Source organism: Protopterus annectens, chromosome 12.part0 (genome assembly GCF_019279795.1).
Source record: "Protopterus annectens isolate FY-2018-M chromosome 12.part0, PAN1.0, whole genome shotgun sequence".
NCBI classification, from domain to species: domain Eukaryota; kingdom Metazoa; phylum Chordata; order Ceratodontiformes; family Protopteridae; genus Protopterus; species Protopterus annectens.
In genome coordinates, this window is record NC_056746.1 from 894,596,101 (window position 1) to 894,622,038 (window position 25,938).

At 39.3% G+C, this 25,938-nt stretch overlaps 1 protein-coding gene across 1 annotated transcript in view; it reads right to left on the bottom strand.

The window, feature by feature from the left end:
* PREX1 (phosphatidylinositol-3,4,5-trisphosphate dependent Rac exchange factor 1) overlaps nucleotides 1–25,938 on the bottom strand; it is a 2,105,011-nt gene that overhangs the window by 147,972 nt on the left and 1,931,101 nt on the right. Inside the window, exons 31-32 of the mRNA XM_044089931.1 lie at nucleotides 7,708–7,749; nucleotides 453–670 (exon numbers count right to left, since the gene is read on the bottom strand). Coding sequence (XP_043945866.1) covers nucleotides 453–670; nucleotides 7,708–7,749 — 260 coding nt within the window. The remainder of the gene's footprint in view (nucleotides 1–452; nucleotides 671–7,707; nucleotides 7,750–25,938) is intronic.

Sequence of the window (25,938 nt, forward strand, 5' to 3'; positions counted from 1 at the left end):
TTTTTAGTTCAGATCTTACAATATTCTTAGCAGCACTGAATGGAAATATTGCAAATAGAAAATACTATAGATCATAGCCTTAAATGTGAACTGGTATCGGAGTTAGAACAAAGTACTTTAGCTTACCTTACTCTAATGCTGTAACCACTGGGCAAGCTAGATTTTAAATTACAGTAGTACATATCTGTAGAAATCTACCTAAACGTACAGAAGTACCTGTCTATGTTAACCTGAATTGATTTCTTGATACACTTGTGCTGAATTTTACACAAAACACAATTCTCAAATGCCAGAATTACATTCCTACCCTGACACAATGTGGCCTTATTTCAAGTGTGATGCAGTGGCATGTGAAGGTGAACGTAAATAACACGATTCCTTCAAATCAGTCAAACTTACTTTCACCATGAACTGTTGCTGACAACAGCGAATGCAATTCAAAAGCTACTTACCACAGATGGGGACAGCAATGACTGAAAACTGAGTAAAACCCCAGTAGCTGTGATTTGTTCCAGCCACTTCTTACTGGCCTCTCGACTTGCCTCTTCGTACTCGCCATTGTTGTTATATCGGTTGTTGAGGGCTGCCAGCAGCTGCTCAGAAAAGGCACATATTGCAGATACAAGGCACTGACAGAAGATAACATCTCGCTGTAACTGTAGTCCTGGGTCTGCCAAGGAAAAGCATATTTCATTAAATGAACAGTAATGAGGTGGGATATGTACTCTATAGACAAATTCAGTTTGACTCACAAAACCTCATCAAATGTATTACTCTGTACTGAATATAAAAAAACTATGCTATACCTACTGTGTTCATAAAGGTATCCTACATGTAAATGGAGCCCTCTGCCAGAACTTCCTAGTATTATCCTACATACTTGCCTTTATTTCTTTGCAGTGTTCATCTTGTTTTTTAAAGACACTAAGGAAACCCACATAAGAAAAGAACTGGAGCCTCTCCTTCTCAGCTCTTTCTCACACCATGGCAGGAGAACAGCCAAGAGAAATAATTCTGAAAAAAAGACCCCCCCCCCCAAACTTCGGGGAGAACAGGGAGAGGTTCAGCACTGCTGAATGAACAGCTCTCAGAGATATAGCGTTACAGTAAAGCATAATTAAACTTCTCCAATCTTCTTCAGGGGTGTCTCACTCAGCAGGGCATATATTCTGCCGGAAGAGTCTGGAGAAGTTTATTACTTTAGTCAATCTATATATATATGCAGCCTGAGTATCTTACAATGAGGAGTAACAGGAGTGTAACTAGGAAGGAGCAAAGGGGCATCCACCCAGAGCCAGAGTCTTTGGATGCATGATCTGCACATCCCAATCAGTCTTTAGTATATTACCATCATTCAGAAATGAATGCCAGTAATACATTTGTTGTCTGAAGTGCTTTAGCACTCCACGTGTGACATAAACTGTAGCAGCTACAGATTAAAACTAAAAAGTATATATACATATTTTTTCTAAACAACAAAACGATGTAGGGGAAAAGATCAACTGGTATGTAAAACACAGCAATGTAGAAAAGTCAAAAACACACCAGTTGTTCACGGTAGAGGTGGTTCCAAAACTTTAATAAAATAGTAAAAATAAAGAACAGGTAAGCGCTTTCGCATGTAGCTTCTTCAGACCTATTATCAAAGTAAAAACTCTAACCAGCTTTTAAACACCTTGTAACAGTTTCATCCAATCAACTAAAAAAGCATTAAAAGTTGCTAAGCAACACGATTGTATTGAATATGCCAATTAAATAAACCAATTAAGTCTGCTTACATTCATATTCCTAAAAACAACTAAATGTTATAATGACTATAAAAATGCATATACAATTAAATTAAATACTCATATCACCTATTACCTAATAATTCATAAAAACATTTAATCTATTTCATAAACTCAATAAATAAGAAAATGTACATATTAAAATTGCATAACTGCTCAACTAGTGCGTGTTGATTTAAAAACATTCCATCTACCCTATCTCCTCTTTGTCAGCCTCTTTTTTAGGGGTCTAGCTCTCAGTGCGGGTTGTATCTAAACATGTTCATTAAGGCCAGGGGAATAATGTGCCCCTAGTCCCTAGTCTAAAAATCCATTTCATCTCGGCATGAAAAAGAGGCTGAGTTTTTACTTTGATAATAGGTCTGAAGAAGCTACATGCGAAAGCACTTACCTGTTCTTTATTTTTACTATTTTGTTAAAGTTTTGGAACCACTTCTACCGTGAACAGCTGGTGTGATTTTGACTTTTATACATATTTTTCTGCATATTGGTCTGAAGTGAAGCATTTTAGAACAGTGCGTGGCTTAAACTGAAGCAGCTGCTTGCTACAAATGTAGCAAGACATTTGTTACTGTTTCAAATGACTGAACAGCTTTTTTTCACTTCACAAGCCCAAAGAGCTTTCTGCTGCTGCTGTTGTTTTGCTCCTGTACTTAATGTTGAACGGGTACCAAAACAGCTAGCTACACCTTTGAGGAATAACAAAATGAGATATTAAAATATATAGAAAAAGCTAAATATACAAATGCAAATGCCAATATGCAATAGACTAACAGAATGAAATATAAGAAGTATAGTGTTAACACAACTGCAAAGCAAGAACAAATATTAGCCTATACAATGGGAACTAAAACGGGGTAGCAAATCAGCCACATAGTTGAAGTTGTAACTTTAACCCACAGTAAGCCTGCAAATAAGAAAACGTTGCAGCAATGTAAATTTAAATACATCATAAAATGTGGACTTTAATGTGGTTTGAAATTACTACATCTAAGACTTTATAAAATCAGACCTTCAGTACAGTCTAATATACTGACGGAAAAGCACTGAAAAGCTGTAATCTTATAATAGAAAGTGCAGCAGAGCATCTAGCATCTAGACTTGAAAAAAATGAGCTAATGATGAAATTACAGTTTACTCTGGAACTACACCAATACAAAGTAGTGAATACTGTAGGCTGCTGAATAATCCAAGATAGAAAAAGGTTCCACAAAAAGCAATTTAATAGACCTAGGACAAAAAAAATAGTAGTTAGCGCTTTCGTCTTATTTCGATGAATAAAACTTCTTCAGACAAAATAGATACTCAATACACTCCCTTAAGTACATGATTTAATTAAATCACATGATGAAAACTCATTAAAAATTAAAGCCACAATAACCTACCATGAAAAAGAAGAAAAAATATAAGAAAAAAATATATAAAACACCATAAATTCATTAAATTACTGGGACATTAAATAAAATACCACAATAAAAATGAAAAATAAACTGTTAGGAATGCCCTAAAAGATTGAGCTTATATAAGAATTGTAACTATTATATTCATAAATAAATTTTCTTCATGAATTTAAATAAATGCATTATATGCAAACAAGGAATGATCTAAGCTAAGCAACCAAAATACATAAAAAATTCCTTAAAAATTACATAAAAAGCAATTATATGAAAAAAGAAAACAATTAATACATAAAAAATTCCTTAAAAATTACATAAAAAGCAATTATATGAAAAAATAAATCAATTATATGAAAAAAAATAAATATTATTGGGCGGCCACAGTGGTGCAGTGGTTAGCACTGTTGCCTCACAGCAAGAGGTTCTCTGGTTCGATCCTTGGCTGGGGTGCCTTCTGTGCGGAGTCTGCATGTCCTCCCTGTGGTCGCGTGGGTTTCCTCCGGGTGCTCCGGTTTCCTCCCACATCCCAAAGACATGCAGTAGGTGGATTGGACACTCTAAATTGGCCCTAGGTGTGAGTGCGTGTGTGTGTGTGTGTGTGTGTGTGTGTGTGTGTGCCTTCTGTGGAAGGTTGGGTGCCGGGCTGGCAACTCGACACTGTAAAACTCCTCTGCCAATCATGAGCGGACAGGTGATCCACTGTGGCGATCCCGAACCGGGAAAAGCCGAAAGAAGAAGAAGAAGAAGATATGAAAAAAATAACATGAAAAAATAAAGTAAATTATATGAAGGTAACTACCTCTGGAGACTCCTGAGCTTCAATACACTGGCTAATGAACTCATATTGTTCAGGCCTGGTGGACAATATGCATTTGTTCTTATTTGCCACAGGAGTTCCTGTAATTCCAACAATAAGGAGAAAGGTCCACCCCTTGGGTTAAACTCAACCTGGTCAATAATATGAAAACAAAACTGTGTTGTGGGTGTTCCAGGACATGTTTTGCAAGGGCATTATCAACCTTGGATTTTTTGCTACTGTACACATGTTCGTAGACTCTGTCCCAGTGTCTACGGTCAGACTTGCTAATGTAGAAACAAGGACAGAGTCTACAGGTGGCCAAATAAACAACATTTCTAGAAAGACAATTGTATCTTCTATTGATGGAATATTTTCTACCCCTTAAAGTGAAATTCTTTCCTACCTCCATATATCCACAGTAAGGGCAGTTTTTGCATTTATACATCCCAGTGATTCTGGATTTGCGGTTGCTCACTCTTTCCAACAATTTTTTTAAATTTGGTCCTCTTCTGTAAGTAAATCTAGGTGATGCTTCGATGTTAGAAACTAAATCAACATCTGTTAGTAAAACATTCTAATTCTTGGAAATTATCTGCCTTATGGTGTAAGCATCCATGGTGAAAGATGTAATAAAGGTGGGCTTATATGATTCTAACTTATCCGGACGGACGGAATTAACAATCGAGGGAGGGTTAGGTCCCAAAATTGGTTTAATTTGACCATTATATCTTTTACACTGCACTTCAAAAATGAGTGCACCCATTAATTGAATAGGGTAACCCCATTTTAAGAACATGTCATATAAAAGTTGACATTCTGCACTAAAATCACCCTCGTCCGACACCATTCGTGCCGCTCTCACTAGTTGACCCTTCACTACAGATCTTTTCTGCTGATATGGGTGACAACTGGTGAAATGGAGGAATGAATTAGAGTATGTTGGCTTCCTATGCACTCTCGCCTTGAAAGAACCTGTATTTTTATCCTTGAATAATTCAACGTCCAGGTAAGTTATACTCTCTATACCTATATTATGTGTAAATTTCAAGAACTGAGTAGACCCATTTAAATAGGTCACAAAATTTGGAAAATCATCGATGGTGCTTTCAAATAAAATAAAAACATCATCTAGGTATCTTGTGTAATAATAAATGTTCTTCCTGAATGGGTTATTACTATTAAAGACGTGTTCATGCTCCCAGTTGGCCATTACAAGATTTGCAAAACTTGCTCCAAATGGGGAGCCCATTGCGACACCCGTCTTTTGTAGATAATAACATCTGCTGAACATGAAAACATTTTGTTTAATATTAAGTGCAGAAATTCCTCTATTAATTCAGTCTCCCTTGGTAAACAATCCTTTGTTCTCATCAAATCAACCACCCATTCAATACTCGTATTAATTGGTATGACCGTGTAGAGGTCTTTAACATCAATGGTTAGGAGCAAGAAATCATCCTTATACTCCAACCCATTAATGCTATTGAAAAATTACCATGAGTCTCTACAAATATAGTCAAACATACCGATATATATTTTTAATACCATATCAACATACTTTGCCAATGGGTACGTAATAGAGTTTCTTCCATTGACAATAGGGCGTAGTGGTGGGTCTTCAAGAACTTTGTGGACCTTTGGAATGCCAAAGATCACAGGAGTAATGGGAGCTAAACTAGATAAGTAATTATAGAGGTCCAAAGAGATTCTAGACTTGATAAATAAATCATTCAGGAAGGTTTTGATCTTCTGCTGGGCTTGATTCATTTCATTCAAGGAAGAATGAATATAATGGTCTGAATCAAGTAATTTTTCCAAACGGCTAATATAATCATCATAATCAAAAAACACAAGCCCCCCCCATCCTTATCGGGATTAACCACTCTGACATTTTGAAGACTTAACAACTCCAACCTCTCCCTATCTTGTTTTGTGAAATTACCAGGTCTACTTGAAGATCTATGCACATTTTGCTCAAGTTTTTCACATAGGTCTAGTTCACAGATCTGTTAAAAAACCTGTAAGCGTGGGAGCAAAGGTGGGTTAAAGGTGCTCAACACTTTACATTCATTAGATATACTAGGTTGGTCCTTAAATAAGAGTTGCAAATTCAACTTGCATACAAATAATCTTAAGTCAATTATTGTTCTAGCCAAACTGGCCCTCAAGTCAGGGACAAAAGTCAAACCTTTTGAGAGTAGATTAACCAAGGGTGTATCAATCTCCAAGCTGGAGTAGATGAAAACCTTAAAATCAGAATCAGTGTTATATATAATATGGAGGTTTGTGGTAGAAGATCCATTGCCCAAGCTACAAACCCCAGCTAGGAAATCAGTAGCTGGAACAAGAATTAGTTCTGAACCACTCTGTTCGGACCCACATTCTTACCCTGAGGGAAACGCCCTTTGTGGGTCGAGTCCATATACTGCCTGCCCCTCCAGTGAAAATGTACTGAATTGTTACTTGTACTGGGCTCCGACTGATCAAAGGAATTATTACAGTGAGTTGAGTTGGCAAAATTTCGATTGGTTGAGTCATTATTATTCATGTTTCTTCTATTGTTGTTCCTTAATCGATCTTTCCAGTTCGGATTGTGGTTACTTGTATTACATGAATTCTGGCCCCCTCCAGTAGTGAGAGTCTCTGCGTAACTACAGCCAGGAAAAGGTTGATCAGTAAATTCTGTCTGCTGCTCATTTAGGGGCTGATTCCCAAAATTGTTATCTTTGGGATGAGGGTGGTTAGAGGAGTTAAGCCATTCCTGTGTTGGTGGTGGCCTGGGATAGGCTGTGCTCTTGGTATAATCATTATTGTCACGTATGAGCTTTTTGTTTTTAGTTGCCTTTTTCATTTGGGGACAAATTGCTAGGTAACTTGTAAGGTTGTTGTCTGTAACCATCCCTTATATGATGAAGAAAATGTATTTATGAATATAACAGTTACAATTCTTATATAAGCTCAACCTTTTAGGGCATTCCTAACAGTTTATTTTTCATTTTTATTGTGGTATTTTATTTAATGTCCCAGTAATTGAATGAATTTATGGTGTTTTATATATATATTTTTTTTCTTTTTCATGGTAGGTTATTGTGACTTTAATTTTTAATGAGTTTTCATCATGTGATTTAATTAATTATTGTACTTAAGGGAGTATATTGAGTATCTATTTTGTCTGAAGAAGTTTTATTCATCAAAATAAGATGAAAGTGCTAACTACTATTTTTTGTCCTGGGTCTATTAAATTGCTTTTTGTGGAACCTTTTTCTGTCGTGGATTATTCAGCAGCCTGCAGTATTCACTACTTTGTATTGATTTGGTTCAAATTTCATTAGTTTGTCTTGTTACTTTGGAACTACATCATCAAAAGGTTTGAATGAGGCAGTCAAAAGTAATACACTTCATTATACAAACACGCAGAAACTCACACACACAAACAGACACACACGCACGCGTGCTTGCAAGTGCATGTGCATGCACGCACACACACACACACACACACACACACACACACACACACACGCACACACGCACACACACACACACAAACACACACACACACGCGCGCACACACGCACACACACACACACAAGCGCGCGCGCGCGCGCGCACACACGCGCACACGTGCACGCACACACACACTACTCCTAAAAATATGTTTTTTTAAAATAACCCAAGATAAATTAAAACAATCTTGTCTAATGATTTAAAAAAACTTGTGTCGTACCTGTACACTGAAGGAGTGCTAAAAGTAGCTGATTCTTCCCATCTGTGAAAATAAACCAAGAACAGTGTGTTTTACAAATGAAATACAATTTATGAGCCAAGACATTTCATGTTCAAGCTATCAATATATGCAAACAAACAATGCGTAACAATCAGAGGCCTATTCTGTCAACTCTTGACAATTTGTGAATCAGAAGAAAGAGACATTTCTATGTCTCCCTACTTTGTCCCAATGTGCAACACAGTTTTACAAACAGTTTAAGATACAGTGCAATTCAGTTTTACACTTTAAGATACAAATCCTGAACTCTGTTTTCATTGGAAAAGTTCAGACAGTTTGAAACTGTTACCGTTGTACCTCCTACAAAGATTTTGCAAAGTTGAAAAAACAAGCTAAAGTACAGTTGTGTACAATCTTACCATAACAGTAGATGTCCTTGCTTTCACTGCTGCAGTATTCTTAACATTCAGGATTCCCTGCCATGGAAGTCCATCATCCGGCCAGTATACCAAAGTCTTCCTGTTGCATTTAAAGGTATGCCTGAACATCAGTCAAATGCTCCTTGCATACCATAGGGCATAATGTGACATTCAGACTTACTATAAATAGAACTGACTATCCCAGTAGGAACACCAGTCCAAGGAACCCAAGAGGTAACCTGTACATCCAGGAAGGAAAGGACTAGGGGGGGGTGGAGGGAGGGAGCAAATATTGCTGATGAAGAAACGTGTTTAAGTTTTTCTTTTTCAAGAGAATGTCCCCCTCCAAAAAACTGAGCAGTCTCAGACCTAGGACGGTGTACAAGAACTGTAGCAGGAATTCCTTCCCCAACGAAAATCTGAGGAACTCGCCTAAGCCCCTCGAAAAAATCAACCATGGTTACCCTTGAACATCTGAGACGTATGCCTGCAAAGCCTCATCGGACATGCTACCAGTCAGAACCTCACTGGCTTCCAACATGGTCACAGTAGAGGAATCCCGACAACACAGCTGGATGAGATTCCAGGTTTGTAACAACCTCTGGAGAAATACCTGGCAGAGGCTGGAAAGCAGAAGATTCTGGTCGTACCTTTTTCACCTTCTTCTACTTCCCTAACGACTGACACTCAGGGCGGGAGATTCCATCCATTGTATCTTTAGGAAGAAGCTTAAAATGCTGCTTGATACAAGGAAAGGGAAGAAAGTCTATGGCGAAGGGTTTTTGGAATGAACACCTTGCAAACAGAACAAGATTTATGGTCTTGAGATGCTGCTAGACAAAAAAGACACTTATTGCGGCAATCTTTATGGGGAATCTGTCTCCCACACTAGCATTTACCCTTCCTGGATGACATTAACCCCAAGGAGCACAAAAAAGCAAAAGAAAACAAAAAAAAACCCAATGGGGCACTTATCTGCACTGCAAACAGGTGTAGGTAATCAATGAAGAATGGAAATTCGTTCAAAATGGCAAAACGGACACAGGTAAACAGACTGACAGTGAAAAAATGCATTTGCATTGGCAGCAAAGAAGTTCTATTTATGGTAAGCCTGAACATCACCTTTATGCCCTATGGTACGCAAGGAGCATTTGACTGATGTTCAGGCATACCTTTAAATACAACAGGAAGTCTTCAGTATACTGGCCGGATGACGGGCTTCCACGGCATGAATTCTGAATGTTAAGAATACTGCAGCAGTGAATGTAAGGACATGTATCTTGACCTCCAAGTATTGCCTATGATAATACAAGGATCCCAGCTCTATTTTATCATGACACACTGGTCAGTAATTGTGAGATGTTCAGGTTAAGAATTCTGACACTAGGCAAGACACAGCTCATGCATTATCATAAGAAGCAAATTATCATTGCCCAACAAATAAATAAGACTTTGTGATAAGCTAAAAAACTGTTAAATTTTTATAATCGATAATATTATCCAGCAAGTCAGTAAAGCAGCTCTATAATGCTTCTGTCCAACAGGCTATAGGCTGACACATTTTACCTTCTAACATTCAGTATGCTATAGTATTCTTCAGTAACATAGCCTACAAAAAAGCAGTACACGATTATCATTAACATGAAATAGAAACCCAGTGAAATAAATAAATGTGCAAAAACTCTGCAGCTTAGTATCATGTGCTGTGGAAAACACTGAAACATACCCACCGTGGGACTTACCTGTATAGAGACTGAAAGCAGTATGAGGAACTAAATACTAAATGACATCCCCATTTTTCTGCCATGACCAAGTCCAGCTAGCAGGATGATGCAAACTGCACAACAGTGTTTATGCACGTTTTGTTTTTGCTTACATCTGGTAATCTATATATCTCCATTTTCAGATATCCCACTTTAAAGCAGATATTATGAAGGAGGCCTGCCTGCATTAACTTGCATAGAAACAGCTTTATTTCCACAGCTTTGTGAAACAAAATGCAAACAAACTAAAAGCACCAAATAACTTTTCAATGTTTAAGAAAAAGGTAAAAGTCAATCTGAAAAAGGAAACATACTGTGACTATTTCAGAGATACAGACATTATATTATCCCTTACGTCTGCTTGCAATTTCAGAAAAAACTGATTTCTGTTGACTTAAAAGTATACACACACACACACACACACACACACACACAAACTTCTCTGTAGACAATACTTGGATTTGATAAACTAATGCACATATGTAAATCTGCACATATTAAAATAGCTCTGACAAACCAGCTTTAGTGACAACTGAATAGCAGTAATTACTGTAATATGTCTTTGATTTGGTAGAATTATCCAGCCAAACAAGAAATGCTATGTTACTTGTATGAACTTCTCAGCGGCACTTTATTGAATGCACTGCTGACACACTGGGCCTGTCACTGTAAATTCAGACAATCTGATTTCATAGGTTCAGATGACTACAGGAGTCTCTTTAAGCCTAGCTAAGCATCCCAATTGCATCTGACAAGTTTGGTACCCTAAAGGTTATTTTAAGGGGAATATGTAGGCTAGGACTTTGGTGATCTAGGATTTACATGATGACTTAGTCCTTTAGACACACGTGCCAGACCAGGGGTGAATTTCTAGTCCATGACATTGGCCTTGACTTCACAGAAGAAGATGTTAAAAAGGAGTGGGTCTAGCACAGAGCCCTGAGGGACTTTGCTAATGACCGACCACTTTGTAGTGTTGGACTCATGTCTGCCTTTACTGTATTATTTTCTACAATGTCGACTGACAAAACAAACACTTGTTTAATAGTTCTCCTTTGAACTGAAGTACGTTTTTTCTTATTGCTTGTATTTATGTGTATTCTGTTAAAGTGCTGCTGTCTATTACATACTCTGTCTTTCACATGTGACCTTGGTCATGGATAAAAAATGGTCTTTGAACCAGTCCACCTACCTGGTTAACAAAAGTAGCATAAAATAAAATAGATAAGGTAAGGAATGCTGGAAGCAAATAATAATCAGAATACAAAGGGAGTGTGTGTGTGTGTGTGTGTGTGTGTGTGTGTGTGTGTGTGTGTGTGTGTGTGTGTGTGTGTGTGTGTGTTTTAATCAAACGCTCTCACAGGTAATTGGTAAATTTTTATGATGAGCAAACACATAAGCTGCTTCTCAAAAATGTAATGCACCCCTGGACACGGAAGCTGAATTCCAAACTCTTTATTCTACAGGTTAAGCGCTTTCATCCAACCTCTGTTGGACTTCTTCAGAACAACTTATGATAAAAACTCAACTCTTTTTATACACATCTTAACACATATATAATTGAACAACTGAAAAATTTAAAAAATCATGCTTGTTCAATAAAATTAACCAATAAATAAGTCAGTAAATTTGCCCCATTCTTAAAACACCCATAAATACCTGTTAAAATTCTAACAATAAATGCAAACTCTATAAAAAACTTAAGTATTACAAACATTTGTTGTGTATATGTTACCTCATCATCATCGTCATCTTCCGGCTGTTCTCGTTAGGGGTCGCCACAGTGGATCATCTCTTTCCTCTTCCTGTCCTCTGCGTCTTGCTCTGTCACACCAACCACCTGCATGTCCTCTCTCACCACATCCATAAACCTTATCTTAGGCCTTCCTCTTTTTCTGTTACCTGGTAGCTTTATTTTTAGCATCTTTTTCCCAATATACTCAGCATCCCTCCTCAGCACATGTCCAAACCAATGTAATCTTGCCTCTCTGGCTTTGTCTCCAAACCTTCCAACCTGGGCTGACCCTCTAATATACTTATTCCTAATCCTGTCTACCCTCATCACACCCAGTGCAAATCTTAACATCTTTAACTCTGCCACATGCAGCTCTAACTCCTGCCTTTTTGTCAATGCCACTGTCTCCAACCCATATAACATAGCTGGTCTCACTACCCCCCATTGGGGACTCAACAATAACTCGCCTACTGTTATTTAAATCATGAGGTGAATAAATACTCAGACTACTACCAAAACATGCATCGTTGCATTCAGAGGCAATTTCAAGACTAGCTCATTTCTGGATAGTGCAGACAGTGGCAATGGCTGGACGGACACAGACTTTCTTTGTGACAATGGACAAATTGACTTTGATATTTTATTTAATGTTATAGCTGAACGTAATGACACGTTGTAATAGTGGTCCGATTATTATTGTCAATTCAGCTGGTGACTACAAGGTTTACAATTATTCTAAAAACCTTTTTAGTACGGCACATGCTGATTTGTTATCTAAGGGGTTTACTTTTGTGCCAAGTAGGCGTGGGGATCTATCCAGTATTTTAATAGAGTTAAAACTTTTTACTCGTACAATGAATTTGAAAGTGTGGTTTAATGGGGGAAGTTTTGTGGAACAATGTAATGTGTTAAAGAGACCTAGTTATTTTAATCCCCCTTGAATGGCAGTATAGGGACATATGAGAGAATCTGTGAAATAGATATAAGGGATGGTTACAGAAAATGACCTTATAAATTACCTAGCAATTTGTCCCCAAATGAAAAAGCCTTATCATTGGAACTGGCCACAGACACCAGCATCCAGATAATAAAACCGGATAAGGGTAGTGGGGCTGTAATTACTGACAAATGTGATTATTCTGATAAGGTGACAGCCCTGTTGACTGAAGATACCTATTGTGAGAGTAATCTCAATGAAATCCATATAGCTTACAAGCGATTGGACCTTTTAATACAGGATATGTTATATCAAGGGCAAATCAATGAAAAGGATTATCATAGGTTCATAGGCTCATACTAGGGTATCTGCCCTAGGGCATTTATAAGCCTAGCCAGAGTGTGTTTAGCTTTCGCCACCCATTTTAAATTAATTTTGCTATGCCCTTTTTCGAGGTTAGTATACTGTGCCTCTGTCTAACAGTGACACAGAAGTGATACCCGGGGTAAACCTACGATCTCCCATCCACTCATCAAGATTCCTCTTGAAGAGAGTCAATGAGGGACTCTGCCTAACCTGGACTGGGATTTTATTCCAGAGTGAAGGGAGCCTCTGGGTTATGAATCTGTCCCTCCAGCATGTCCGATTTATTTCAGTGCTGAGGTTCAAGTCTCTCGAGCACGTAGCTCGATGGGATTTGGATTTTCTGAGGTGCAGCATGTCCATTAATTCCGGGTTGGACATGGCTTTATACGTCAGGCACAGATCGCCTCTGAGCAGATGATTATCCAGTAATGCCAGATATTTTTGGCATTCCTAAAATCCACAAATGCCTTGACTTTTTACAGTTCAGGCCTATTGTAGATGGCAAAAGGGCTAAAACTTGTGTTTTAAGTAAGTACCTGATCCATCATTTGCAAAAGTGGATGGGAACTTTTTCCTATATTACTAAAGATTCCTGTCAATTTTTGGATCATTTAAATGGGCTTACCATCACTGAAAATACTTTCTTGGTTACTATAGATGTATGTAACCTGTTTTCAGTACTACTCCACAGTGTTGGGTTAGAATGGCTGGGGCTATAACTTGGTAAGACTAATCTTTTTGATCAAGATGAAATTAATGTTCTTACCACATTGATGGAGGCAGTGTTAACTAATAATTTTTTACATTTCGAAGGACAATATTACAAGCAAGTGACTGGTGTGGCTATGGGGGCGGCTTTTACCCCCATATATGCCAATTTTGTCATGTCCCACTGGGAGCAGGAATTCATTTTTTCTAGTGAACTTTGGGCATGTATAAAACACTACACCAGATTTCTGGATGATATTTTTATTGTGTGGGATGGACAGGAAGAAATGTTGAAAAACTTTCTTCAATGTATTACTCAAACAGTTGAGTTTTTTTAAGTTTACCCATGAGTATAGTAGGGACAGTGTGTCATACTTGGATGTTAATTTAACCATTGACAGCAGTAACAACACTCTGAGATCAAGTATTTATAGAAAATCCACATTTTCTAACTCATATTTGGAATTTTGTAGTTGGCACCCTTACCATCAGAAAAAGTATATTGTCAAAGGACAATTTGTAAGGGCTGCCAGAATGGTTACGGTGGATCAAGATTTCCTATTGGAGCTTGAGTTTATGACAGAGTTATTTGTTAAAAGAGGTTACCCTGAAGCTCTTTGTAGGATTTTGGCAAGGGAAGTTAGCTCCAAAAGACCAGGAGGTGTTTATAAGCCTATACTCAGAGGTATTATGGATTCCAATAATGTAAATGGTTCTAGTATGCCAAGAAATTGTAATTCAGATTCAAGAAGTAAAATGGGGTGTGGATTATTGTTCATTACCACCTTTAATCAAGATGCTGAATGGGTGACTCATATCATCCAAAAGAATTGGAGATTATTACATGCCAATAGTTCCCTTATGGACAAGGTGGGGGGACTACCCAGGGTTGTTTTTAGAAGGGACAGATCCTTTAAGGAGATTTTGGAAATGGGGGCTTGCAACAATTTCAATCAGTGTAGTAGAGCACTTGGTAATTTCAAGTGTGGTAGATGTAATGCATGTGCACACATTTTTGAGACTGGTGAAAATACATGTATTAATGGGAGAACCTTTTATTTTCATGGACATTTCAATTGTAACAGCAAAAATTTAGTTTACATGGCCATATGTGAACATTGTTTAGCCTTCTATGTCAGCAAGACTAGCAGGCATTTTAAGGATAGAATCAGGGAACACATTGCTGACATTAAGAACACGAGGACCACCAATGCTCTGGCGAGACACATAATGAAAAATCCATGCTATAGGTTTACATTTGTCGTTTTACAGCAAGTCGCAAAGGACAGGCAGGGTAGGGTCTTGGACCTAGATTTAGATATATGTGAACTGAGGTGGCAATTGAGGTTGGATGCCACCACTATCCCGGGCATTAATGACAGTGTCAGTATAGCAGCCATACTGAAATTAAAATATATTTTAGGTTAACGTATACACAACAAACTTTTGTAATATTTTACTTTGTTTTTTATAGAGTTTGCATTTATTGTTAGAATTTTAACAGGTATTTTAAGAATGGGACAAATTTACTGATTTATTTACTGGTTAATTTTATTGAATAAGCATGACTTTTCAAATTTTCAATTGTTCAATTATATATGTGTTAAGGTGTGTATAAAAAGGGTTGAGATTTTACCATAAGTTGTTCTGAAGAAGTCCAACAGAGGTTGGATGAAAGAACTTAACCTGTGGAATAAAGAGTTTGGAATTCAGCTTCCATGTCCGGGGGTGCACTACATTTTTGTGAAGTGTTGTTTTATTTTTGGTACATAAGCTGCGTCTCTTCAGGTGTAACATAAGAGAAAAAAAAGTGTAATGCAAAGTAAAATTTAACAAGTAAGGAGAAAATTCCTGGGGAAACACAAAATGGAAGAAAATGGGAACACAAGGAAAGGAGAAACACATACAGTAGTTACCATGCAACCACTTTTGTTTTAGTATCTTTTCAGCCATGACCTCGTCTAATATAGTCGCCACATTATCAGCAAGAGTGCTGGCAGAGAAACAAATGCAATCTCAGACAGTACCATAAACAATCAGCACAGGTACAGACATAAAAACAATTAAAGCAACAAACATTGCAGTATACAATCAGAAACAGTACAGGAAAAACAGATACAACCACAGACAGTACCATAAACAATCATCAGTAGTACAAACATGGAAAAAATAGAAGACAGTGTAAGATACAATAAGCAAATCTAAGCCCATGTCACTTCCTTCCAGGGTCCGTAAAGTCCAGGCCATACAACAGCCATTAAGTACCCCATCATATCCCTAGCTATATGGATATTTTGGACATACCTCCCAACATCCAAGCATTAAAAATCATAACACAGGCCTTTAAAAATCATAGCAGAGGGTCAAAAAAGAGGATCACGTTCTTATTTTTCGCAACAGAAAGGTCTTTATTTACCAGACCCTCCATAGCAGTGGTAGTGAATTTTTGTATGGACTTAATTTATGTATTTAATAAAGTATGAACTCATAAACAGGTCTGGCTTTACATGGAACATAATAAATTTATGAGAAGCAAGGACATATCTGGTTTCCAAAATCATAGCCCTTTGCCTAAATCTTAGCAGCTGAGAGGTATGAACTATGGGGACTTTGTACAGCCTGCAGTCTACCGCACAGCTGTAGTCCTCTCCATTTAACAAATGGTTCTCTAATAATATTAATGACTAGTATAGATCAATATGTGTTTATGTACCTTTAAGAAACTACCCAAGCGTTTGCACAAGTGTATAAATACTGAGCACGTGCAAGCTAGACTGCCATTTTGTAGTAAGCTGTTGAGAAGTAAACATGTACGTATGTAAGGTCTGTCTGTTAACTAACTTGTTCGTATTTAATGATGCTGCTATCCATCCTGATGTGTTTCTATTTAATAAAGGATCTAAATGAAAACTCCAGCATTCTTGTCATGTGTGTTAGAGATGAACAAGCAACAACTAGGCCAACCCACTAAAAATTATGAGAGAGCTGTACTAAGTGCATATACGTTTACCAGTTCCACCATCAGTTCACAACCCAGCACCAACACTTAGTGAATCTATTTTTAATACTTTATTATTCTGCATGTTAATCCTTCATTTCTTCTGATACACAGATCACCAAGCTAACCCTTACTAGATATATTCATCTCTGATGAACAAAACAGTCCTTTCTCCTGCAAAAAATATACATGTTTCCTGACTACTTAAGAGGGTTAATAACTGCCCATTTTTCCCTGGGAAGAAAAAGTCTCTCACTTTCTGCAGTATTATTTTGATAGCATGCAGCCAACTCTAACTCTATATACTGTAACAAACTGCCTCCCTTAACTGACTAACCCCTGCAGGGACCCAACTTCTAACATCCCGAAGGCATTTAGAAGATACAAGCATCTTTAAACCAGTCTTGCCAAATCCCATTATTATTGTGCCTGCTTTGTTAGCAGAAATAATGCTTTAAATTTGTCCAAACATAAAGTAGAGTTGTGTACCTACCATAAATGTAGATGTTCGAGTGTATTCACTGTTGCAGTCATTACACTTGGGTTATTCTGCTGGCAGGCAACCTGCAGTCGGCCAGAGTTCCAAAGTCTAGGTCCGGCGTCGGTTGCTGTCGCTTCTTCCCTGACGTCAGTGCGCCAGGGGTATATAAGATGCAGCTGACGCCATTTTCTTCAGTTTTTCTTGCCCTAGATGTCAGGTTCCCCAAATAGGTAGGCAATACATCTTGCTAATAAAAGCATACAGTGAAATAAAAACAAAACCTTCATCTACAAGCAAATACACCACATAGGTTGTATAGGATAGAAAGGTATAGATAAGTCCCAGCAAAGAAAGTGGGGATGGAGGGTGGGCAACCTGGACTGCAACAGTGAATACACTCGAACATCTACATTTATGGTAGGTACACAACTGTACTATGTTCATCGTGTTTCACTGTTGCAGTCATTACACTTGGGTAGAATCCCAAAGCTGAGGAAGGGTGGCTGGGTCTAATTGGGATTAGGAGAGGCTACCAGGCCCTGCAGAACTGCAGTGGCAAAGCCTGCTCTGGATTTAGAGTAGAGAGGTAAGTGGTAGTGCTTGGTGAAAGTGTGCACTGAACTCCAGGTTGCAGCCTCTAAAATGTCTTTGGTTGGTACTCCTCTGAGGAAGGCTGCTGAAGTGGCTGCTGCTCTGGTGGAATGTGGCCTAATGCCCTTAGGCACTGATTTGCCATGTTGGGAGTAGCAGAAGTGAATGCAGTGTCCTATCCATTTTGAAATAGTCTGCTTTGAGATAGGCTTTCCTTGTGATCCTGCAGCATAAGCTACAAACAGTTGCTCAGTTTTTCTGAAAGCTTTTGTTTTGTCCAAGTAGAATCGTAGCTGTCTGTGTATGTCCAATGTGTGCAAAAGTCTCTCCCCTTTATTCTGGGGATTTGGATAGAATGTTGGCAAATTAATTGTTTGGTTAAGAGCCACACTGGATACTACCTTTGGCATAAATGTAGGGTTTGTCCTTAGAGAGACCCTGTCCTGGTGAAAAATGATAAAACGTTCCTCTGCCATTAATGCCTGTAGCTCTGAGACTCTTCTTGCTGACGTAATTGCTAGGAGCAGAGCAGTTTTCCATGATAAGAATTTTATATCAGCTGTATTGGCTGGCTCAAAAGGAGGCAGTGTGAGCTTTTCTAACACAAAATTGAGGTCCCAAGTAGGTAGTGGTGCTCTCCTTGGGGATCTTATGTTTTTTGCCTCTCTGAGGTACTGTTTCGATAGTGGATGCGAGAAAATAGGAGGTTCCGTATTACAATGAGCTGAAATGGCAGAGGCATGGATCTTAATTGATGAGAAGGATAGGCCTTTGTCAAGCATCTCAGTTAGGTATTGTAAAATCTGAGGTATATTCGGAACAAGTGGTTCTAGACCTTGTGCCTGGTTCCAAGCACAGAATCTCTTCCATTTTTCTGCATAAGATTTCCTAGTGCTGGGCCTCCCGGCTTCTAAAATGACATCCATAACAGCTTTTGAGAGAGGTGTGGTCTGAGTGGCTATATTATCTGCCATGCTGCCAGATTTAAGGTTCTGAGTTGACTGTGCAGAATCTGATTGTTTTGTTGAGTCAGAAGATGAGGAATTTGAGGTAAAGGCCAGGTTGGGCTTTGAGACAAGCTCTTTAGGACTGGGTACCAGTGCTGGTGTGGCCAGTCCGGGGCAATCAGGATCATTTTTGGCCTCTCCTGTCTGACTTTTAGTAGCACCCTGGGAAGAAGAGGCAGTGGAGGAAAGGCATAAACTGTCAGGCCTTTCCAGCTGAATGATAAAGCATCTACTTTCCATGCTTGTGTGTGATAAGTTCTTGTGCAGAATTTCTGTAGTTGGTAGTTGTGAGGGGAGGCAAAAAGATCTATGTCTGGGTGTCCCCATTTCCTTGTTATCATGCTGAAGACCTGTGGATTTAGTTTCCATTCGTGAGGATCCATGAGATTCCTGCTTAGTTCGTCTGCCAGTGTATTTTTCGTTCCTGGCAGGAATTGTGCCTGCAGATGTACTTGATAGGTCAGTGCTGTGTTCCACAAAGTCATGGCTTGCCTGCAGAGGGGGTAGGAATGTGTGCCCCCTTGCTTGTTTATGTACCACATAACTGTGGTGTTGTCTGTCTTTAGTAATAGTTGTCCTGGATGTAGTAGATCCTTGAAGGCTGTCAGGGCATTCTGCACAGCTAACATATCTTTTTGACTGATGTGAAGATGCATTTCCTCCTTGGACCACGTGCCCTGAATTCACTTTCCTGCCATGTGTGCCCCCAGGCATAATTCAATGCATCTGTTGTTATTGTCTGCCTGGCTGTGGGTATGGTGAAAGGCTGTCCCTTGTTTTGGTGACAGGCCAGTGCCCACCATCGAAACTCCTGTTGCAGGCAGGGTATTAGAGTTATTAGTGTTTCCAGGCTGTGGCAATGTTGAGTCCAAACACTTTTTAGATACCATTGTAGTTTCCTCATATGCAGTCTTGCATATGGAATTAGTAGAATGCAGGATGCCATGAAGCCCGGGGCCTGCAGAATTTTTCTTGCAGGGAGCTGGGTTTTTGTTGCCATCATTTGAAAGTAATGAGTCAGTTGCCTTTGCTTGTCTGGTGTGAGATAAGCCATCTGGGCAGTTGTATTTAAGCTTGCACCCAGGAATATTATCTCTTGAGAGGGCACTAGTTTTGATTTATTTTCGTTTACTCTGTACCCTAGGCAAATTAGTAATCTTTTTACAAATGCCAGATGCTTTATTAAAATGTCCTTGCTCTCTGCTTGAATGAGGCAATCATCCAAGTAGGGATATATTTGAATTCCTTTTTGTCTGCAAAATGCAATTACTGGTGCCAGGCATATTGTGAAGACCCTGGGCGCAGTAGATAAGCCAAAGGGCAGTGCAGAGAATTGGTAATGCATTACGCCAGCTATGAATCTGAGGTATCTTCTGCAAGATTGTCTGATTGGGACATGCAGGTATGCCTCCTTGAGGTCTAAAGTAACTAGCCAAGCTTCCTTGCCCAACATGGGTAGAAGTTGTTGCAGTGTTAACATTTTGAATTTTGGAACATCCAGGAAAGTATTTAGGATTGACAGGTCCAGTATTGGTCTCCAGGCTTTGTCCTTTCTGGGTACCAGGAAAAGTCTTGAGTAAAATCCTTGTCCCTGTTCTTGCTGTGGTTCTTTCTGAATAGCTCTCATGTCCATGAGAGCCATAATTTGTTTTTGTGCCTCTGCCCACTGGTTTTGTGGCAGGACCGGCATATCTTTCGATTTTGGAAGGGTGTGAAAGTGGAACCTGTAACCCTAAGAAACAATATTCAGTACCCATTTGTCCTGGGTGATCATGTGCCAATTTTGAGAGAAAAGTGCTAGCTTTCCCCCTAAGGGTGCTGCCAAAAGGTAAGTGCTTGGCATTTGTAGAGGAAAGTCATTGAGACTGTTTCTTAAAAGGTTGTGATTTGTCTTCTCCTCCTTTGGGGGCTGAAGCACCCCATTGTTTAGGTCTGTAGGAGCCTTGGGGCTGAGATCTGCCTCTTGGGCGTCTGTATCTGCCTCTTTGTGACCCATCTGACACTGGAAAGGACCAATTTTTCGAAGGCCAGTTTCTGCTAAACCTAGGTGGTTGAACCTGTAAGAAATCCTTTACTGTCTGCATTGATTTTGCTTTATCCTCCATTTTCTTTAACACCTCTTCTGCCTTAACACCAAACAAAGTATCATGCTGTAGTGGAGCATCCAATAATTTTACTTTAACATGTTCAGGTAAACTTTGTTCTTTCAACCAAGCATGCCTTCGAATGACAGAGCCTGTAACTGCGGCTCTACAAGAAGCCTCTAATGAATCAAAACCACATTGCAGAGTATGCTTTCCCACTTGTTCAGCTGCATGCAATAAATCCTGCATTTCCTTATTGTCAGAACATTCTGAGTTTGTAAGCATTTTCTGTTTTAACAAAGACATGAGGTACTGTTGATATTTAAGCATGTGAAACTGGCAGTTTAAAGCCCTTACAGCTAAAGTAGCAGAAGTGTAAACTTTTTTCCCCCATCTATCCGAAGCTCTAGAATCCCTATCAGAGGGAACATGATTTTTTGCAGTGGAAGCCTTAATCCCTTTGGGACCCTGAGAAATTGTTTCTGGGTCAGCAGCAGGGTTTTTATAAAGAAATTTATGAGAGTCTGGGACCCTGTAGTACCTGTCTGGCTTGACTGGTGCAGGGGGTAAAGAATCAGGAGACAGACTGGATTCAGAGAAAACATCATCAACTATATCAAGCACAGGGGGGATAGCCAGGGGCCTGTGCTGAGGCAATAAAAGAAAAATATCTGAGCCTTTTCTTGGATTCCGAGTAATCTTGGCTTTCCCAATGGAAATGCTCCCTCATGGTGTGTAAGGTTTCCCCAAAAGAATAATCCTCAGGAGGAGAGGCTGAAGGTATAGATTCTTCTGCATCAGAGTCCTCATAGGGAGGGAGAGAATATCCCTGATCTGAGGAGGAATCAGAGGAAATAGAAACCTGGTCAGAGGAATCAAAATCAGTGTCTTGCCTAGGCCTTTTATCAGGAGGGGGATGGGAACCCTTGATCAAAGTAATTAGGTCTTCGGCCATTTTAAGTATCTGTTTCTTTGGCATGGATGACTGTTCAGGAGAATTCTGTACTTGTTTCCTTGTCTTTAATGCTGATTTTGACTTTGCCTTGCTGTTGTAGCAGACTTAATAGTAAGCTGTGAAGGTCTGAAAACACCCTCACAAGCCGATGCCTGCTCAGCGGCTCCGGACCCATCTGAGGGAATAGTTTCCGCAGGCCCAATACCTTGAGTTTCCAGAGGCCTAGGTGTCTCCACGTGGGAGTCGGATCCGGCCTGTGGCTCTGAGGTAGCAGGTGTCAGGGGCTGCGAAAGCACCTCACTGAGAACTGGTGAACCGGCGACTGGCCTAGAAGAGACTTCGTTGTCGGTTTTGGACCTCGGATGCCTGTCCTTTTCCTTGACTTTGTGTTTTTTATGAATTCCGGTCGTCGGTTGTTCCGACGGCATTGTGTAGTTAAACCTTCGGCCAAAGTAATTTAAAGCAAATTCAAACCGACGCTTAATAGTGCGTCTGTTGAATCTAGCACAAAACCGACAACTAGTGACTTCGTGGTCAGGTCCTAGGCAAGGAATACAGTAAGAATGAAAATCCTTATGAGGTATTTGCTTCCCACAAGAAATACAATTGTTAACTTTTACTGACATCGGTCTGGAGCAAGAAAAAGTTTCCCCAACGGGGTACTTAGCTTTATTGAAGACTTCGGTTCTGAAATTCGATTTCGAAAATCTCAGGTGTCAGCCAACCGGCACTTGCGAACTGCTTTTGCTTCGGGCACCGCGCAGCAAGAAAGACTAAAGAAAATGGCGTCGGCTGCATCTTATATACCCCTGGCATACTGACGTCAGGGAAGAAGCTACAGCAACCGACGCTGGACCTAGACTTTGGAACTCTGGCCGACTCCGGGTCGCCTGCCAGCAGGATAACCCAAGTGTAATGACTGCAACAGTGAAACACGATGAACATCAATACTTGCCTAAAAATGTAACACTGAAAACTAAACCAGTGTAAGACGTGATAACTATTTGTACAATGAAAATTGTAAACCTATTTAAAAAGTGATAAATATTTTTATTTTCTTGCTGTTCATTCCACACTTGCCTTATGGTTAAAGACAGATGGAGAGTGGAATATTCCACCCTGTGACCTTCCACAATAGAGGGAGTCATCACCCAGATCAGTTCAGAACTGCCAAGGCCCCTGCCATATCCATATTTTGTCCCAAGTACCCTTTTATTCACCATTTACATGTTTGATTTATTACTTCTCACAACTGCCACAACACTGTAGACCATCTTCTGAATAGGGAAAAGAAAAAAGCACAGGAAGGGAACCTCTGTTTCATAGCTCATTTTCCCACCATCTTAGTCCCAAGCTTTTAACTCTATTTAACTGAATGCCACAACATTTTATCTCTGTAACTCCACTGGTGTTTGACAGTTCTTATACTTTTAGTTCACTATAAAACCTCACAGTTATAATACAAAAGCCCCATTCACTGCCCACAGAAAAGAAAAGAGACAGGAAGAGAACATACCCCCACTGTTTGATATGATGAACATTTTCCCACCATCCTCACAAGTTTTTGAACTACTAAAGCAGCTGCTGCAACATTTCATTACTGCTGATTTATTGTTGATTGACAATCCCAGCAGCCAACTGTTTTCTTTTCCCAGGAAGGATTTCTCACTGTTGTGTGTTCATGCCTCCTGTGCATCAAATCAACCTGAAGTATCACCTAGGCAGCAGGCCATTGCAAGGCTAGACAGACTAAATCCACTGGATTTGTTAATCCCCCCCCCCGAGTGTGTGCGTGTGTGTGCGTGTGTGTGCGTGTGTGTGTGTGTGTGTGTGTGTTTGTGCCTGTGAGAGTGTGTGTGTGTGTGTGTGTGTGTGTGTGTGTGTGTGTGTGTGTGTGTGTGTGTGTGTGTGTGTGTGTGTGTGTGTGTGTGTGTGTATCTACGTATGTGTAGACAGCGAGACACAGATATGTGTAGAGATATAACTTACAACTCTCACCATTACCATGTCACTGTGACCAATTCCATAACAAATGGAAAGCAAAACAAAGACAGGGAGAAACTTATCATATTGGTTTTGTGACCATGTAACCAACATCATAATCTTGAAAATGTATTGCTGTTACAGCTCTGCACTTAACAAGTTCACCATATTAAGTTCTATTTGGTAGTTCAACACTGTCAACAATAAGCTGGACTCCTATTCCTTTGGATCAAACCCCAGTTCAAATCATCCCTTGCACAGTGCAGACAAACAAGTCAGCTGATGTAACATAGCCCATTTCTGTGCACCCATTCATCTGAAATGGAACCAAGTAAAACAGCAATAACATACAGCACAAATGATTTAGCTATCACTTTAATTAAAGTCCAGTGGAGTCCATAATATTAAAGACCCTTATCCCTGTTCAACTATCTTTTTTGGGGTGCAAACTTACCAATGAAGCATAACAGTCACTAATTCTTTCTAGCTTCATGGACTCCCTTGCCCCTCTCCAAGATGATTTTTGTGCACTGATTGTTAGCTCCCCCAATAAGTGTCCAACTTTGGATTCCAATCTCCACTTCCTCTAAACTTGGAAAAGCTAAACAGTGAAAAGGAGAAACCCTAGAGGCACCATTATAAAAAAACAATTCTGCTTGGGCATAAACTCTGACCAGGCAGTCTTTTTTTCCTTTAATGACTTCAGAATGTGTTCTACTCTCCTTTGTTTCTGAAGCAGGGCAGCAGAAAATGCTTGGTCGGCATGAATAACGTTTTTGTACTTTTACCCCTCTGGGTATGAAAACCATCTCAGTACCTACTGGCAGCTAACTGAATCCAGCATTCTCACAACAATTTTAAGTGGCAGAGCTGCCTTCTAGAAAATGTAAGTTATCAGCAACTGGTTTGTTCATTCTGTTTTCATGTGTTCAGCTCTAGGAGTGCCTAAAACATGACAACACATTTTAATAAATTATTCAGGACAAGCAAAATATTTTTTCTAAGAATCTGCATTTTCCTAGTGAGATTATTTTGAGATCTTCCAACTTCTGAGTAAATTACTCTTGCCATTAAGTGGATGACCTCTGCACATTATGCAATTATACATTTCTCTACATTACATGTAACACTCCACCTGTCTTAGCTCCTGGCACAAGTTGATGGCCAAGCCTTGAAACCTATACAGTAATATTATATGGCTTTCTGGTTTAGAAAAAATTCATTATTAAGTTAAATCCACCTTATTTTCCAATTGCTATATGGAGTAAATGATGGACATGCTCAAGGAGTGCTATTAATCTGAAATAACAGCCTCACCCATGGCCAATGGCAAGATTTTAGGCTGCAAAAAAGGCTTATTTTAAGTTTTATAATTTTAACACTGACTGTAATGTTTCCTATACTCATCACTTTGTTTAACACTGCAGAGAGGTGACTTTAACAGCGTCATAACACATTAACTAGCAGCAACTAGTAAACCGTGCTCATCAGCTCAACAAACAAAACAGACACTGTGGAGGTGCATTTAGTCTTCATAACGTCTTTATTCATACTTGTTCTAAAAATATTTTACCACATTGTATTCAACCTACCATACCAGGCAAAACGTCTTTATTACTCTCCTCCTCCATGCTAGCTCATGTAGGTGCCCAAGTTGCTAAGAGAATCCAGGTCACCTGGGGCATAGGCAAGGCATTATCCTTTTATATCAACAGAACTGGCTGAGATTCATTTTCCTCAGATAACTCCTTCACCTGCATACTTCTAATTTCACTTCCTGTGTATTTATCCACATCTTCAGATAAAGTTAAAGTTGCTTCTTCAAAGACCCTGCCCTTTGTCTAATCAGGTCTCATTTCTCAGACTGCACTGCTTCTCAGTAATGAATCATGTGACTCAGCACATTCAGTGTCTTTGGCTTGAATCTTTAGCTCAGTAACATAAACATGTATAACCTCTGGATAACCCCGTGCCCTTGTAAAAAAATGAACAAATGGTAAGTTTTCTTGGCACACAATAATTCCTGTACTTCTTTCTTATTGTGAATATTCTGTTTTTCTCCTCATCATGAGAAGTGTTAAATAGTTCCAAGGTTTCTTTCTCAACATTATTCTGAAATACGGCATCTGATGCTTTTCAGGCTTTTCAGTTATTCCACTTGGAGGGAAGAAGAAATCACATTTCTGGATCCAAAGCTTAACTTC